Source organism: Tachysurus vachellii, chromosome 18 (assembly GCF_030014155.1).
Source record: "Tachysurus vachellii isolate PV-2020 chromosome 18, HZAU_Pvac_v1, whole genome shotgun sequence".
In the NCBI taxonomy this organism is placed as follows: Eukaryota; Metazoa; Chordata; class Actinopteri; order Siluriformes; family Bagridae; genus Tachysurus; species Tachysurus vachellii.
Genome location: NC_083477.1, coordinates 3,239,129 through 3,256,587, shown reverse-complemented (window position 1 = coordinate 3,256,587; position 17,459 = coordinate 3,239,129). Strand labels below are relative to the sequence as shown.

At 42.4% G+C, this 17,459-nt stretch overlaps 2 protein-coding genes across 2 annotated transcripts in view; both read right to left on the bottom strand.

Moving 5' to 3' along the window:
• The window catches only part of gfap (glial fibrillary acidic protein), an 8,158-nt gene extending 4,858 nt beyond the window's left edge, over positions 1-3,300 (bottom strand). The window contains exon 1 of the mRNA XM_060892979.1: positions 2,814-3,300. Coding sequence (XP_060748962.1) covers positions 2,814-3,298 — 485 coding nt within the window. The 5' untranslated portion in view covers positions 3,299-3,300. The remainder of the gene's footprint in view (positions 1-2,813) is intronic.
• Positions 3,301-11,109: 7,809 nt separating this feature from the next.
• Positions 11,110-17,459, bottom strand: part of map3k3 (mitogen-activated protein kinase kinase kinase 3) — a 29,981-nt gene continuing 23,631 nt past the window's right edge. Inside the window, exons 15-17 of the mRNA XM_060893123.1 lie at positions 17,289-17,418; positions 17,001-17,178; positions 11,110-15,106 (exon numbers count right to left, since the gene is read on the bottom strand). Of these exons, the coding sequence (XP_060749106.1) occupies positions 14,878-15,106; positions 17,001-17,178; positions 17,289-17,418 (537 nt within the window). The 3' untranslated portion in view covers positions 11,110-14,877. The remainder of the gene's footprint in view (positions 15,107-17,000; positions 17,179-17,288; positions 17,419-17,459) is intronic.

Sequence of the window (17,459 nt, the reverse complement as noted above, 5' to 3'; positions counted from 1 at the left end):
AACACTCATCACACAACACTCATCAAATAAAACTCATTACACTACACTCATTACAAAACAATACCCATTAAAAAAAAGAAAGAAAGAAAGAAAGAAAGAAAGAAAGAACATTAATAATAATTAATATAATTGATTCCCCACTGAGATACAAGATCATTTTTATTGTCCATCACAGAACAAACAACGATCCCAAGACAATAAAATCTAACACTGTCTGATTTCCCATATTATATCATATCAGAACAGTGATAAACACTCACACTCAAGACAGCACCAGATGTGGCATAAGGTGACCGGTGTTAGTATTTGACTTGAGTTGGCATAAAGCCTCCGGAAAATGGAAATGTTGACTCATAAATAAGATGATCATGGATAGTTGGCCCAATGCTCACACCGCACACACCCAATATTTACAACAAAACAAGATTTTCATTCTGAAAAAGTGAGTGTACTGACTGGTGTGAGTTACAGGAAAAGGTCAATGTAATGAGATCTGTATCAGATTGTCATACAGGAACAGGTCAGAACATCTTAGCTCCAGTAGAGGTCATGCTTCAGCATACAAAAACATTCCAGAAAATTGTCTGCTTCCAACTTTACATCATCCCCTGGTAAGTAATGGTTTTAAGCTTTAACCCACATTTATCTGTAGCTCCCCTAAATTCGGTCGATTTACCAAACTTTGGATATTTTGGTTATAAATTGAACCCAAACTGATAGGAACGATCCATTCGAGAGAAAGTAACAAGTTAAAAATGCCGTTAAAGACGATCATCATGACCCTCAACTGCTCAGCTAATGCTAAGGCTGGGATAAAGAAGGGGGGATTGAAAGAAAAGAATTTATAAATATTAAGTTGTGCTCTTAATGATGATTGATGCTGATCATTGGATAAATATGCAAATGAATGGATGAATGAATGAATGAATCCCAGACTCCACACTTTTACATTTTGTATGCCAGCAAAACATCATGAAGTAAAAATTAGATGTAGGCGATCCTTTAATTAATGTGATATGAATTTATGTACATTTTGTGGAAAGATCAGTTGACCAAGAATCACAATCTATAAAAATAGAGATTGATGTGCAAATTCCTAATGCCAGTGTAGCTGAGAGACTAGATTTGTAAAGTTCGTCGCGACAAACTTTGATGTTGGCTTTGACGAGGCAAGTATTCGCAAAGGCCGGTGTTTTTTGGAGGCGAGTGGACATAAGGGTCAGTGTTACTTTTGGAGGCAAGTGGACAGAAAGTTAGGGTGCCAAAACATTTGGAGGCAAGTGGAGACGAACATGTGACGTCATCCGAATATTCCTGAGGAAGTTCCCCTCATTGGGCTGAGTGTTTTGATATATCACATGCCCATGTTGTGCAAAATATTTTATTTTCACGTGACATCACGTGACGTCACATGACGTCATCGGAATACACGTGAGGAAGTTCCCCTCATTGTTCTGAGTGTTTTGATATGTCACATGTCCATGTTGTAAAAAGTTTTTTAATTTTGCATATATTTGGGGCGGGGCTGTGGGACAACCGAAAGGCCAGTCGGTACACCAATTTAAATGTTTGTTGAGTATCACCCTAAAGGAGCTGGCAGAGTTCGGTGTAGATAGATTGAAAGCTTGCCGAGTTATAAACCTCCAAAATTTATAATGGGAGTCTATGGGAAAAAAGGCCACTTTGAGACCCGGTACCGGAAGTACCGGTACTCGGATCGCTTAGAAAAGTAATAGCAACAAACTTCAGACCAGGTTCTATGACATATCCGAATTTGGTGCATGTGGCTCGAAAGCCCTAGGCCGCATTAAATTTTATAATTTTTTGTCAAAGCTTAAATAGGAAAACAGAATGTTGGCTTCTACAAAGCCAACATAAATATGCAACTAGTTGCTGGTGCAGCAGGATGTCTGCACAGGGTTTAGGCCCTTTGTGGAGGTCACAATACCCCTGTGCACATTTCATTCATTCACTTGCCTTTCTTTTCAAACATGAGCCTGATCCGCCCATCCCAGCCCCCCAACGCAACAGCTTCAGGGATTAGGTTTGATAAAGGGTCAGGCTTTAGAAACAAGCAGCAGTGTGTGAAAGTATGAGCATTCGACCCTCAGTGCTGTCACATGTATGCCTAGTCATGTCTGGGTTTTGGTGTCTTATATGACTGCTTGTTACTTTGGCTCACTGAACACCGATTGAGTGGATGCTGCTCAGCCTGTTGACCTCTGAGGGTGTTTTGCAATCTACCCCATCTGCTGTGTATCACACTCCCTCGGTGCGATGTCTTCTGGCATGCACAAGTCTGTCACTCCCACTCATTTCAAACTTCATCCATTAAGCTTTGTTTGGAAAACTTTATTTTTATACTCATAAAAATGACCAGGGGGAAAAAATGATCCCCTAAACTTTTCACATAATTCTATTACGTATTAGCAAAAGACTGCAAAATGAAAATGTATTATGATTATATCAAATCTGTCAATTTTTTCCATTGAAAAAATCCCTCCATTCATCCATCCATCCATCCATCCTTCAACAAATCAATCCCTTTACCTAACCACTTATCCCTACACCAATCCACTCATCTACCGATCAGTTCTTCCCATGCTTTCACCCACCCGCTGGTCCTTCTTACCACTCCACCCACCCACCCATCCCTCCACCAATCCATTCGTCCATCCATACCTCTGTTGATCTGTTCAGCCATTCATCCACCAAACCATTCTCCAATTCACCATGCACAATTCAATCAAATATACATTGATCCATTCATCCCACAACCATTCCATCCATACATCTATTCATCTATCCCTCACCTCTGCTTCAGTGTGCCCACGTCAGCTGCTAGGTTGTCCCTCTCAATCTCCAGCCGTGCCTTGGCATTATTCAGGCCATCCACCTGCCTGCGCAGCTCCCTCAGCTCCTCTTGATAGATGTCCCCGAGACGGCTTGGCTCCTTCCCACGCAGCTGATTCAGCTCGGCCACCAGTACCTTGTTCTGCTGTTCAAGGAAACGTACTTTCTCGATGTAGCTAGCGAAGCGGTCGTTCAGGCCCATCATCTCCACCTTCTCATTGGTGCGCGTCTCACGGTACTGAGCCTTAAGTAGCGAGTCGGCAGAGAAGTCAAGCCTCTCGGTTCCCAGGGACAGACGGGACACGCTGGGGCTGGACAGGGCCGTGTGTCGTGGGGTGCTGTGGAGGGACAGACGCCCGAGGCTCCTGGTAATAAGTGGGGCTGAAGGGCTGCTCTGAGTCCCAAAACGCTTTCGGTAGGACGAGAGTACACGCTGGGTCTCCATGATGAGAGGTAAATGGGGCTGTGGGTGAGTGCAGAGAAGGCTTTTATAGAGAATGGGGTAGAGAAAGAGCTGAAGGGGGAAAGGAGGGGAGAAAGTGGGCAATGGGGGTTGGGTGTCACTAACTCTTTGTGTGGGAATTGTTTATGCCTGTCCAGTCAGTGACAAACATCTTTCATTCTCATTCTGTGTGTATGTGCGTGATGAACTGTGGGGCCACATGGAGACACAAAAATTCTATTCATCCCTCAAGGAGAGCAATAAAAAAAAACAGAGACTGAGATCCACAGAGAAAGAAAGTGAAAGATGTGAGAGTGAAATGAAACACTCTTGTGTGTAAATGTTGGTATAACTCCATGTTTCCATGAGCCTGTGTGTGGGGGTATTTTTTAACAAGCACTGGTGAGACTATATAAGCTGATTGAAAAGAGACTATGAGTCTGGCTGCTCTATTGTGCTAATCCTGGAAACATCATCATCAGGCTAAAGCTGTTGAATCGCTAAACGGCTGTCTCAGTTTTGCTTTACGGTCAATTCGACTTGTACAGGAATCCCGGGTGATCCTTTATGCAGAACTGCTCAAGCTCCTTTTGTTCATGTGGATCATAGATTTTTAGTAGATTTCAGATCCAGAGGCTGGAATGACACCTGAAACAATGGACCTTGGGTTGATTTGGATGTGTGTTGGTGGTCATCGTCGTATAAAAAAAATCCATTGCATGACATGTGACCAAAGTTTAGCCTAAAATATCCTGCGACTTGGTAGAATTCTTGATGACATCACTGTTGACAAGGCAACAGCTTCAAGCCATCACTGATCCACCTCCATGTTTTACAGCAGGTATCCAGATTTCTGTGTTTTCTTCATCACTTTTTATAGATGTTCCTGGTCTGTAAGACAGTTCGAAGGTTTATGTTCAGCTTCCTGTGAATTCAAGCTGAGTGCTGACCTTTAACCCTTATTTCACCATAACACTGGGAACAGCTACATACTCTAACAATATAAAATCATACAAATGCTGCGAATATGCAGATCAACGCTCATGCATGTCATACATCACATGTACATGTTGCACAAAGCTGGAGTTACAGCTGAGTGCAAAAGTTTGCATACCCCTCCCCCATTTCCATCACCTAGAAGCTATTTGGATGGGGTAAGAAGGCCTTAATGGGGGCACAAACTTTTGCACTTGAATGGTAGGAGACAAAGAACATGTCCATAGGGAGGATGAAATGAGTATGGAATACGTTTTAATATATAATCAATTTTAAATAATAGTTTTGCTAGTGCATGTAAATAAATAATAGAATGTTCTAGAAATTTCTACAAGCATGGGTGAAGACCGGTGGATGATTAGTGTGTAATAAAAGGTCGGACTGAAGCATTTCCACCAGTAAATTGTTCATTTTATTAATTTATTTTTTTTATTGTTCATTTTATTTATTAATTATTATTTTTAAGTTTAGGCCATAAACCCTCACCAATATTATCAGCTTCTGATGTTGAGTCATCTAGTCATTGGTTGTAGGATTTGATGATGTCATCTTTAATCTCATTTCCTGCCATTGAGAGATCTCTCTCTCTCTCTCTCTCTCTCCCTCTCTCTCTCTCTCTCCCTCTCTTTCTCTCTCTCACTCTCTCTCTCTCTCTCTCTCTCTCTCTCTCTCTCTCTCTCTCTCTCTCTCTCTCTCTCCCTCTCTTTCTCTCTCTCACTCTCTCTCTCTCTCTCTCTCTCTCTCTCTCTCTCTCTCTCTCTCTCTCTCTCTCTCTCTCTCTCTCTCTCTCTCCCTCTCTTTCTCTCTCTCTCTCTCTCTCTCTCTCTCTCTCTCTCTCTCTCTCTCTCCCCCTCTCTTTCTCTCTCTCACTCTCTCTCTCTCTCTCTCTCTCTCTCTCTCTCTCTCTCTCTCTCTCTGTCTCTCTCTCTCTCTCTCTCTCTCACTTTCTCTCTCTCTCTCTCTCTCTCTCTCTCTCTCTCTCTATCTCTCACTTTCTCTCTCTCTCTCCCTCTCTTTCTCTCTCTCACTTTCTCTCTCTCTCTTTCTCTCCCTCCCTCCACCCCCCCCCCCTCTCTCACACACACACACACACAAACACACATGAAAAGGGGCTTATTGAAAAGATATGTATGGAAAATTTACACAGGGATACTTACACATTCATTCACACCTCTGAGGTTGCCATAATGATAAAAATAAACTAATAATAATAATAATAATAATAATAATAATAATAATAATTTTATATAGAACCATTTCATAGCCCAAGGGCACTTTACATTCCAAGCTAATAAACACACAGGATCTCTCCACCCACTCAACAGCCAATCAATTCCTTTACCTATCCACCCATCCCTCCACCAATCCATGCAACTACTAGTCAATCATTCCCATGCTTCCACCCACCTGTTGTTCCCTCCACCAATCCATTCGTCCATCCTTGATAATTACTGGAAAGTTTAGAAAGTTTTAAAACAGACACAAACATGGACAAAAAAAAACAAAGTCTCAGTCAAACAAAAAAGGGAATGATATCATTAGAAGTGTCCAGACTTACCCCTTAAAGTGGCAGTACTATTAAATAAATGCCATATATCATAATTCTGTATTGGGCTGGAGCATGGCGGCATGGCGGCTAGCTTATTTCCCCTGCTTGGTTTGTTTCAAGGTTTGCCTGAGATGCCAGATTAGCAGTGAATAGAGCTCCAAGGTCGGTTAAAGCGATCGGATTCCATAGCCGTTTTTTTTTATTCACTGTAGATCACAGAACCATATGAACTGTTCTGATTGGCTATCACATGTCACAATTGCAAATGGATTCCATTTTGGAACAATGAGCAAAAAAACAGGGAAAAAATGTGATCACACATCCAATGTATTGTTTATATCTTTTAGTTCTATGGTTCAGTGTTACCATACTGAGACATGGGCCACGTTCACACTGCAGGTAAAAGTGGCCCAAATCTGATTTTTTTTGGGGTCATGTGACCATGTCAGACTTCTTCAGGAGTAGTGTGAACACTCAAATCTAGCCCAGATCTGATTTTTTTTTCAAATCAGATTCAGACCACTTCCATATGTGGTCCTGAATCAGACCCAAATCTGATTTTTTCCAATGTGGCCGCAGTGTGAACAACCAAGGTGGATTTGATGCGACTTTTACGTCAATCTACATCGACATTCGTCACAATTATGCGCCGGCGAGTTCGCACACAAACGTGACTACGCCTACAAAATGGATCAAATAATCAAAAGTTGCCCTCGACATCCGAAAATTTTCAAAACACTGCGTCTCTGTGCTGCCGTTACACAAACATTTAGAAAGAAAAGCGAAAAATACTTACTTCATCCATAACCTCGCTAACTTTAGCGCAACAGCGTGCTGCGTGTGACGTTATTGTTATTGTTCGTTTGCGCATGCGGGTCAGTTCGAAACCTCAAACAGTTCACACTGGTATCTGATATAGGCCACATTTTAAAAGGTAATGTGAACAGCCAAACAAAAAAATCAGATCTGAGCAAAATATCCGAATTGAGCATTAAGACTTGCAGTGTGAACGCGGCTATGCAGTGTGTTTTTAAATGCACGTAGTGCCTGAAATCTGTTATTAACCCATCACAGTGAGCGAGTTCGTGCAAAGACACCCAGTGTTGTGCTTGTAGCTCAAAGCTACATGTATAAATATACAGTATTTCAATCTAGAGACTATTATCGTCTGCCTTGATCAGATTAGCCAAACAGCTCGCAGGTGGAAGAAAGGATAAATGGCTGCCGGGTCTAATGCCAGCACTATTACATGAGTTAGTGAGGAGCAGATGAAAGATCCTGAAGAATTCTTATTATAGGAGTTTTTCCAGCGAAGGTCCTCAGCTGATTTGTGCTTTAGGATTAGAGCAGCGGCGACATTAATAAGAGAGAAGTCACCACGCTGAGAGGATTGCTCAGGGAAGGAGCGTGGTTGCCTCAGATGCCGTAACTGAAGACCTTTCAGACAGTGAACATTGAGAGAGAGAGAGAGAGAGAGAGAGAGAGAGAGAGAGAGAGAGAGAGAGAGAGAGAGAGAGAAAAGTTAAAAAGTTCAAAACCGCAAGTCAAACAAGTGCATTAGAGTTTTCCAAAGCAAACTCTTTCCAGCTTTCTCCTTTCTCTTCTTCAGTCTCTGCTGTAGAGCTGGGAGTAAGTCAAACAGCTGATTTGTGTGTGTGTGTGTGTGTGTGTGTGTGTGTGTGTGTGTGTGTGTGTGTGTGTGTGATTCTGCACCAGAAGCTCATTAAACAGATTTATAGAGTTATTCCCCTCTACATTGTGTTACTCACCAAGCTCGAACAAACAGATACAGCTGTGTGCAAAAGTTTGTACACCCCACCAACATGACAGTCGAGTCCCCCATCTCTGAGTCATTTAATTCAAGTTCGAGTCAAGCCTCAAGTCATGAATGTGAAGTCAAAGTCAAGTCGAGTCTTTTTTAATATTTGTCAAGCAAGTCTTAAGTCTCAAAATTGCAACTTAAGTCTGACTCAAGTCAAGTCGAGTCCCCCATCTCTGAGTCATTTAACTCAAGTCCGAGTCAAGCCTCAAGTCATGAATGTGAAGTCAAAGTCAAGTCAAGTCTTTTTAATATTTGTCAAGCAAGTCTTAAGTCTCAAAATTTTAAGTCTCAAAATTGCGACTTAAGTCTGACTCGAGTCAAGGCGAGTCCCCATCTCTGAATCATTTAACTCAAGTCTGAGTCAATCTCAAGTCATGAATGTCAAGTCAAAGTCAAGTCGAGTCTTTTTTTTTAAAATATTTGTCAAGCAAGTCTCAAGTCTCAAATTTGCGACTTAAGTCTGACTCGAGTCAAGTCATATGACCCGAGTCCCCCATCTCTCCAGCTGTTATAACGGAAGTGTGGAACTAACTTGTTCTGAAGACATTAAATATATAAAATTGATTAAACAAAAACATTCAATGCATCGTTCTTTATTTTATGTTTTCTTTATTCTAGATATTTTTATCCGGTATTGTTTAGTATTGGGATGAGATAAGAGGAAAGCACTTCCACAGAGGACGATAATCAACACGAACAGCTTGTGCTGAAGTGTTTTATTATATAAATCATAAATTCATCACGACACGTTTTTATGCTAGGTATATCATGACCCCACTAAGTGCGTCCTTTTCGAATCCTCTAAAACGAAACAGGTAGGTTTGAGAGAAGTGCACACGCCGTGTGTTGTGATTGACAGCAGTGTTGACGGGAATGAAGCGAGTCAGCACCGGATCCTCTAAAACCCTGCTCAGATCACAATGAGCGAGACAGCAACACTGATACACTCACAATACCTGCCTCGATGGAGTCTAAAGCTGAGATTAGACAGAAGCCATAAACACCGTCCACGAGGGAATAACCCACCTAGTGGTCTGGCAAGTAACTGTCCTAGTATTACCTGACAAAATGGCACCTAATAATATATTTTAGCTTCTATGACAACGGCTCATATCTCATAGTCTGTAAGGAGACGTTTATTCAACATGTAGGGAAGGAGTCTTCAGTGTCAGACAGGTAAAGTGAAGCTGGACACTTTTAAGAAAGGAGGAGATTCTGTTTTAGAGGTCGGTGACTGATTTATAGCGACTAGAACGTGAGAAAGTAATGAAACTTGTTTCAGACATTCAACAGCATTATATAGAACTAGAAAACCAGTGCATTTATTATGTACTAATTTTTAAAATGATTATTTTTTGTTTATTTATTTATTTTACAAAAATCTGGGGGGCACGGTGGCTTAGTGGTTAGCACGTTCGCCTCACACCTCCAGGGTTGGGGGTTCGATTCCCGCCTCCGCCTTGTGTGTGTGGAGTTTGCATGTTCTCCCCGTGCCTTGGGGGTTTCCTCCGGGTACTCCGGTTTCCTCCCCGGTCCAAAGACATGCATAGTAGGTTGATTGGCATCTCTGGAAAATTGTCCGTAGTGTGTGATTGTGTGAGTGAATGAGAGTGTGTCCAGGGTGTATCCTGCCTTGATGCCCGATGACTCCTGAGATAGGCACAGGCTCCCCGTGACCCGAGGTAGTTCGGATAAGCGGTAGAAGATGAGTGAGTGAGTGAGAGTGAAGAAGTTTTATAAAAATAAAAATAAAAATTTTATTCTAAAAAAAAAGGGTTTTTAGGCTTGTTTTGGATTTGTAGGAATATTTCATGCAGATTTTTTTTGGTTTGGTTGGGGTCTTTTTATTAATAATGGAAATAAATCTAATTTTTTTTAAAGAAACGCACCAATTTGCTACAAGGAATTAAAATCTCTGTCATTTCACTGCCCCATTGTTGATTGTTTTCCCATAACAGCATGATCCTAACTGGTTTATTTCACACTCCTGCCTTGTTGGACATCTTGTAGATCTACAGTTAAAGAAAAAAAAAACACAATTTCATCCACGGTCTGTGAATATAAATCATCTTCGTCTTCATCCGTGTCAGCTTCTGTTCAGTCTTCATAGGCAGAGATGTTTTTTTTTTTGGCTAGTGAACTGTTTCTCAGCACTGACGGACCTGAATTATATCCTACATACAGGAGAAGACACAGACTGCTTGGAAAGTCTGTAAATGTTAAAGAGACATGTATTGCTCGTGATAGTAAAATATATGTGAGTTGCTCAGTCCACAGTGCTGAGCGTCTGTATGTGGAGATAAAAAACTGCGCAATAAAGCAGCAGCCGTAAAGCCTTTACTCCCGTCACTTAAAGGAACCTTTGTGAAGGTCTCATTCCGTCCGGTGCTATTGTGCGTCTCTCTCTCTCTGTCTCTCTCTGTCTCTCTCCATCTTCTCGTTTATTTCAGGCAGAAAAGGCATCAATCGAGCAGCTTCTTTACAGATGCCACAATGGAGTCTATTCATAAAGTCATGGTGTTATTTAGCACCTCGGATCGGCTCCACATGAACACAGACAGAGACGACGGTGCCAAAGGAGCTCAGCAACATGCTCACACAAACACACACACACGTCACACACACTAGCTGTGTCTGACATGGCATTATTTCTGATGCTGGAGAATAGATGTGTACTGTGTAGAGCGGTAATAGAGGCAATGGGGGATGTGGTAGCCTAGTGGTTAAGGTGTTGGGCTCCCAATCGGAAGGTTGTGAGATCAGTTCCTACGTCCACCCAGCTGCCACTGCTGGACCCCTGAGCAAGGCCCTTAACCCTCAATTGATCAGTTGTATAAAAGTGAGATTAAACGTAAGTCTCTCTGGATAAGGGTGTCTGCTAAATGTAATGCAGCTTCATCATGTGTTTAGAGACTTAAATTTTACTGATATCACAGAACATGTTACACTGGGGGGGGGCATGGTGGCTTAGTGGTTAGCACGTTCGCCTCACACCTCCAGGGTTGGGGGTTCAATTCCCGCCTCCACCTTGTGTGTGTGGAGTTTGCATGTTCTCCCCGTGCCTCGGGGGTTTCCTCCGGGTACTCCGGTTTCCTCCCCCGGTCCAAAGACATGCATGGTAGGTTGATTGGCATCTCTGGAAAATTGTCCGTAGTGTGTGATTGCATGAGTGAATGAGAGTGTGTGTGTGTGTGCCCTGTGATGGGTTGGCACTCCGTCCAGGGTGTATCCTGCCTTGATGCCCGATGACGCCTGAGATAGGCACAGGCTCCCCGTGACCCGAGGTAGTTCGGGTAAGCGGTAGAAGATGAATTTTAGCCTTTAAGGATGTAAATATTATGACGATTCGACTGGAAATTTGAGACGATCACCCATCAGTTTTGTCTGATGTAGATGAGACATGAATTAAACTTATTATATATTAATCAAAGAGGAAGAAGGTTCAAGTTTCAGAGCATACATTTATTTTTATTGTAAATGACTTTGATACATTAAGACTTTGCACTGCAAGTCCTATGTCATGATACATCATCATATATAATTCATTTATTGCTTTATAGTCTTCTGCTTACCTCAGGGTTCTCACACATACGCAACTCCAGCCAATAAAACACTCCGAAATTCTGTAGAGTGAAAAATTGGTACAAAACGGAAAGCTAGCTGCCAGAAACACAACAGCAGCCACGTCGAAACTGTTCGTCACCGGCCAAAGGAGATATCGGCCATGTGATTCGTAGGGGACACGTGTGACTCAAACCCTGAGCTAAACAAAACCGTCGAGCCGAGTGGAACCCGGCGCTCTGGCGTCCTCCTGCGTCTCAACACGTCCGGCCGTGTCTTTCACGTTTGGTTACCTCGTGACCTCAGTATTACACGACCTCTAAAAGCTGAGATGGAGGATGATGATGGAGATGTTCTAGTCTGGATCCAAAACAAATAAAAGAGTACAGTACAGTAACTGATGCTAAAGTTATATACAACCGTCCTGAATGTCCTGCGGAGAATGTTAATATTGCACAATACCACATCTCCTGTACGGATCACATGGAAATCATTAGACAAGGATGTGGTAGCTCAGTGGCTAAGATACTGGACCACTGATAGGAAGGTTGTGAGTTTGAATCCCCGGACTAAACTGCCACTGCTGGGGCACATTAACCCTCAATTGTTCAGTTGTATAAAGATTAGATGATAGTAAGTGGATGAGGGCGTCTACCAAATGCTGTAAATGTGAGACGAATCTCACTGACGCCATGAGAACTAAACTAGGCTGCGCTCTCTGAATGGGAGGGATGATGTCATGTCAGTCGTAGTGATTCTAGCCAATCGTGGCCACCTGTGAGGCGTGAGAACGGCTAGCGAGGGGTTTCCAATTAGACTGTCACTCTGACAGAAGTTGAGGATGCTTCTGTCAACTGGAAAGATTATTTCTAGAAACTGAATAATAATTTTATGGCAGTAAGCAGAAACGTTTGTGTTCAAAAGTTTGTCTCTTCGCTCAGACAGAACCGGATAATACCGAGGTCGTGATTTCAGGTTCTTCCTACAGTCATGAAGCGATCGAAAAGGTGCATGACTTTTTAAAACCGTTCGAATCTCTCGCTCGCTTCTCGCTGCCTCTCGACATCCTAAACTACCCCACAGGTGCAAGGAGCTTCTGGGGCAGTTTATTAATGGCACCGTTTTGGTGTGTGTGTCGATCATAACCCGCGTCTTCGAGTCATCCTGGAAAAACATCTCGTTTTTCTCATGAACATCTCATGATCGCTTTCTTCTGCAGTGCCACACACACACACACACACACACACACACACACACACACACACACAAAACTGAGTTTTTCTGCTTGGGCCGAACCACCAGAGCGCCTTTTCCACTCAGAAATGCACAAAATGTCTTTGCAAAACCAGCTGCTAACATTGTTACTCTTTGATTTGGCTTTCTAACACCACCTCGTCTCGCGTTTTCGTATTCCGAAAGGCGTCGTTCTGTCTCCGTATATAAAAATTGATATAAAAATATATTTATACATGAATATTTGCCTAGCCAAAAAAAACAAACAAACAAAAAAAAAGACAGCTGAGCACTGGAATATAAATAAAAGTGAAACAGATTTCACATTATGGAAACTTTGGCAAGAAAAAAAAAAAAACATAAAAATGTGGTAAATACAAAACATTCATTTATACAAAAGTGCTTCAGATTTTTTAAAAATAATCATAATAATAAAAAATAAAAATAAAACACTTCCGCACCGAGCTTAAGGCACAATCTGCATCCGGTGAGAAATTTGTCTCCTTTGGCTTATTCTCAGCTAGAAATTCAAACACCAGCTCTAACACGTTTTAATAAGTAAAAGGAACGATATCTTGCTAGCGATTTGAGGCAATACTGTCAACTGTAAAAGAAACTAAAAAAAAAAAAAAACCCTGTGTGACCTCTGGCCTGGTTTATTCAAATTAGTATGTGACTGTAAAATAAACACACAAAAAAAAAAAAAAACAACGACTCCATCAACGACCGTGTATATATATATTTTTTTGAGTAACTGCTATATGTAAGTGATATATATACGGTGTAATCATCCAGTCAAGGCAGGAAACAAGCCACTGTGTCCACATTCCAGTAATTAGGACACAATATTGTATTTATATTATAAGCCTCAGGGTCGGGACCTGCTTGGTGGCAGAGACGAGCGCTGAAACTTCTCGTAGATTGATACTTCGACCGGCTTATCTGCTGTGTTATTTATTATTCTTTTTGGAAAATATTTTGGATGATAACACGTACGACATAATACATACGACGTAATACATAGGACGTAAACGCCACTGGACGTTGTGGTGCTGTGACATCGTGCAGAGAGGATGAAGTCGCCGTATCCCACAAGCCTGTAACCTTTTAAACAACTTAAAGAAATGCTATCAGCTATTATATTCTCTGTATTATAAATGCACTAGTGTTTGTAGACCAAACACTGGTTTACACACCACCTAGTAAACACCAGAGGTGGGAGTAAGTCACACACGTGCAAGTCACGAGTAAGCCTCAAGTCATGAATGTCAAGTCGAGTCTTTTTTTAACCTTTGTCAAGCAAGTCTCAAGTCTCAAATTTGCGACTTAAGTCTGACTTCGAGTCAAGTCGAGTCCCCCACCTCTGAGTCATTTAACTCAAGTCCGAGTCAAGTCTCAACTCATGAATGTCAAGTCAAAGTCGAGTCTTTTTTTAATATCTGTCAGGCAAGTCTCAAGTCTCAAATTTGCGACTTAAGTCTGACTCGAGTCAAGTCATATGACTCGAGTCCCCCATCTCTAGTTAACACATCATGGGTGTTAACATTACAGCGTGTCTGTAGTGTGTCATGTGTGGATATAACGTGTATATGTACTATAACTAAGCGAGCGACAATAATACAGTATAATATAATTGATACCACATATATACTTGCATCTTATAGTACAGAAAATATATTAGCTAAGAGTTAAGCAAGCTAGTTTAACTAGCGCACCACAAACTCAAACGTTCCCCCGCCATGATCCTGGAGAACCGAGGGAAAAGAAAAAAATACTCTTAAGAGTTTTTGGTGTGTGTGTGTGTGTGTGTGTGTGTAATGATGAATGGTAGCGAGTGAGGAATTAGGTGAGGCCGGTTGAATTCCCTTGCAGCGACGTTACAGTTACAGTTTTGCCTCAAAAAGCGTAGGAATTGTCAGGACAGTAAGAGAAAAGCGTCATGTATCTGCACACTCTGTAACGGAGAGCGTTTAGTTGGACTGTGAGTGAAAGAAAAGCTCGTCATGACTGAAACACAGCCTGTAGCTCTGCTACACTGGCGACTAACAGGACACTAACGTGACTGACCCAGAGAGTGACAACAGTGTTACGGATCGTCATTTCGATGACAGAGATGATGACGAGAACAGATCCACATGGCCAGCGACCGTAAACGTCTCGCAGCTCTGTTTTGGAAGACGCAGGCTGCACAATACATCGTTTATCTGGCTGATGGATTTTTGCTTCCCCCTGCTGGTAGAACCGTTGTACTGCAACAACACCGTTAAAGGACTAACTAAAGATGTAGATCTAAGCGCTTTTGGCTGGATGATTTCCCAGCTCTTGTGTTGTGCTTTGTTCTGCTTTGTGATCACTTTGCAATCGAGCTACGTGTCGTAAATACGGCTTTCGTGCTTGCAGGCGTCCTGGTCGAGAGCTCGCTCAGCAGAAGATCTGGGAAAACGGGTGTCTGAGCAGCTCTTCTGCGCTCGGCCTGTGTTTGGCCTCGACGAAGATGCGCCGAATGAAGTCTCTGGTCTGGTCTGAGATGTGCGACGGCAGCAACGGGTTTGTGGGCTGAGTGGCGATTTTAAAGATGGCTGCCATGGCCTCGTACTCGGCCCAAGGTGGCTTCTCCGTCAGCATCTCCACCACAGTGCAGCCGAGACTCCTTCACACAAAAACACATACGGGGACACATACAAATTAGGCACAAATATCTCAAATATATCGGTATGTTCTTTTACTGGAAATGATGACGTCGTGTTTTGTGAAACGTCTCAGCTCGAAAAAAATGGTGGACGACCCAAACTCTGAGCCGTCTTCGTCAAAAGTGAGTAGCTTCTTATGGTTGTTGTAGCTGTTAAATTATTACTTTTAAGTGTCTAGTCTATAATCCAGCTTTGATTAAGCTAAAGTATTTATTCGACATATAAGTAAAACATCTATAACAAATATTGGATATGTTTGGGTTTTTACACTGCTACAAACCCAGTATCATGAGAAACTGAGTCATCAGTGTCCCAAAGTGATTGACCGCAAAGTGATCAGACCACTGATTGAGCACCTAGGGAGCTTGAGAGCTTATTGAGATGAACCCCGAACCTCCGAAGCTGCAGTACAAACCAGCTAACAATGACCATAAGAAGCCAGGAAACGTAACGCCAAAGCAAATTCCCTTCGTCCGACAGGGGCATGCTGTTAGAAGAACATGATCAATAGCAGGATGGTGTGATGTGATGAGTAACAAAGTCTAAAATAATTACGCTAAAAAACACCTGAGTGGGGATATAGTGTGCTCGAGTTTATTACGGTAAGGCGGTACAATGGCGCACACATACACATACGTCAAGCTGTCAAGCAGAGACTTATTCCAGGGCAGAGGCTGTGCAGGAATGTTTTGGTGGAAACTTTCCCTGGCAGAACTGTTGACAATTATACAGTGTTTTTATTGGCTGGAGCGCTAAACACTGATAGCACAAGTGAGTCTATGTGTGTGTTTGTGAGAGAGAGAGAGAGAGAGAGAGAGAGAGAGAGACTTGGTTGAGATTCCTTAAAATGACTCTGAAGGCTCAGAAGATTCCGAGTCACTGCTACGATCCGTCTCACCAGCTCTCGGCCAATCACGGCTCTCTCCTGATGAGCCCACGTCCAATCTGGCCTTTCGAGGAAAATCCCTGAACATCAGGTGAACTTCTCCTCCTTAGTCAAACTATGAGGGAAAGTGCTATATTTTCTTCTTGGCTGTAAAAATAGCTCGATGGCCTCGAATTTACCTTTTACTTTTAAGTTAATTTTCTTGATATTTTTAACTCCGCAAACATTCCAAGCCTTCAGTTTCGAGCTTAGCCCACAAACTCACACTGACACCGATTCCTTCTCTAATGACATAATGTGTCAAGTTCCATATGAGTAGGGATGTGGTAGCTTAGTGGTTAAGGTGTGGGACTACTGAATGGAAGGTCATGAGTTCAAATCCCAGGGTCACCAAGCTGTCACTCCTGGGCAAGGCCCTTAACCCTCAGTTGCTCAGCCGTATAAATGAGATAAACGTAAGTCGCTCTGGATAACAGCGTCTGCCAGACGCCATAAATGCAAATGTAAACTCTCTCTCTCTCGTGGTTATGTATCTAGTTTGGATGATTCTTTCTTATTAGTTCTTATTAATCAGGAACTGGTGGTTGCTCGGTGAGAATAAATCGGATCGAATGATCGAGAATAGAAAACAATTAAAAACGAATATATTTGAACTCGATACTATAACGATCTCATTATGTCCGTTAATGCAGACTACAGACTACACAAGCAAGTACTTAGTACCCTGAGATAAACACCTTTATCAAACCCTCCATGAGTGACATCACATATGGAACAACCTTCTACTCTTTCTACTAAAGTCTTCAGTGTGTAATGAAGCAACTAGTGTGTGTTAGATTTAAACAAAGATCTCAAGTGTAATGGTTTTTCTTTTGGTTGGCGCTCATGGCGCTACCTGTCAGGTGGGCAACACCCTGATATACCCGCAGTCAAGTATAGTGATGTCACTAAATGTTTTCTGGCTTTACCACACGTCGGCTTTGCGTCCGTATCCGTCTCCGCTGATGACCTCCGGACTCATCCAGTACGGAGTCCCGGTGACCGAGCGCACGCCCGTCCCGGACATGCAGATGGTCTGCAGGCGCTTGCTGGCCCCGAAGTCTCCGAGTTTTACGTTCCCTGCCGAATCCCTCAGGATGTTGGCACCTACCGATGTTCCGCGAAGACGTTACATACGCGATATAGTATCTTTATGTTTTTAAAATAGTACACCATATTATTTAATGTACAATGATTTATGAGAAACTCGTCCCCACCTTTAATGTCTCTGTGGACGATCATGTTGCTGTGCAGGTAGGACATTCCTTCCAGGATCTGTCTGGTGTATTTGCGGGTCACGTTCTCCGTCAGCGCGCCGTACGCTTTCAGCTGGTCTTTCACCGAGCCCTGTGGAGCATGAAAAATGTTGTGAGTGACTTATTTGGAAT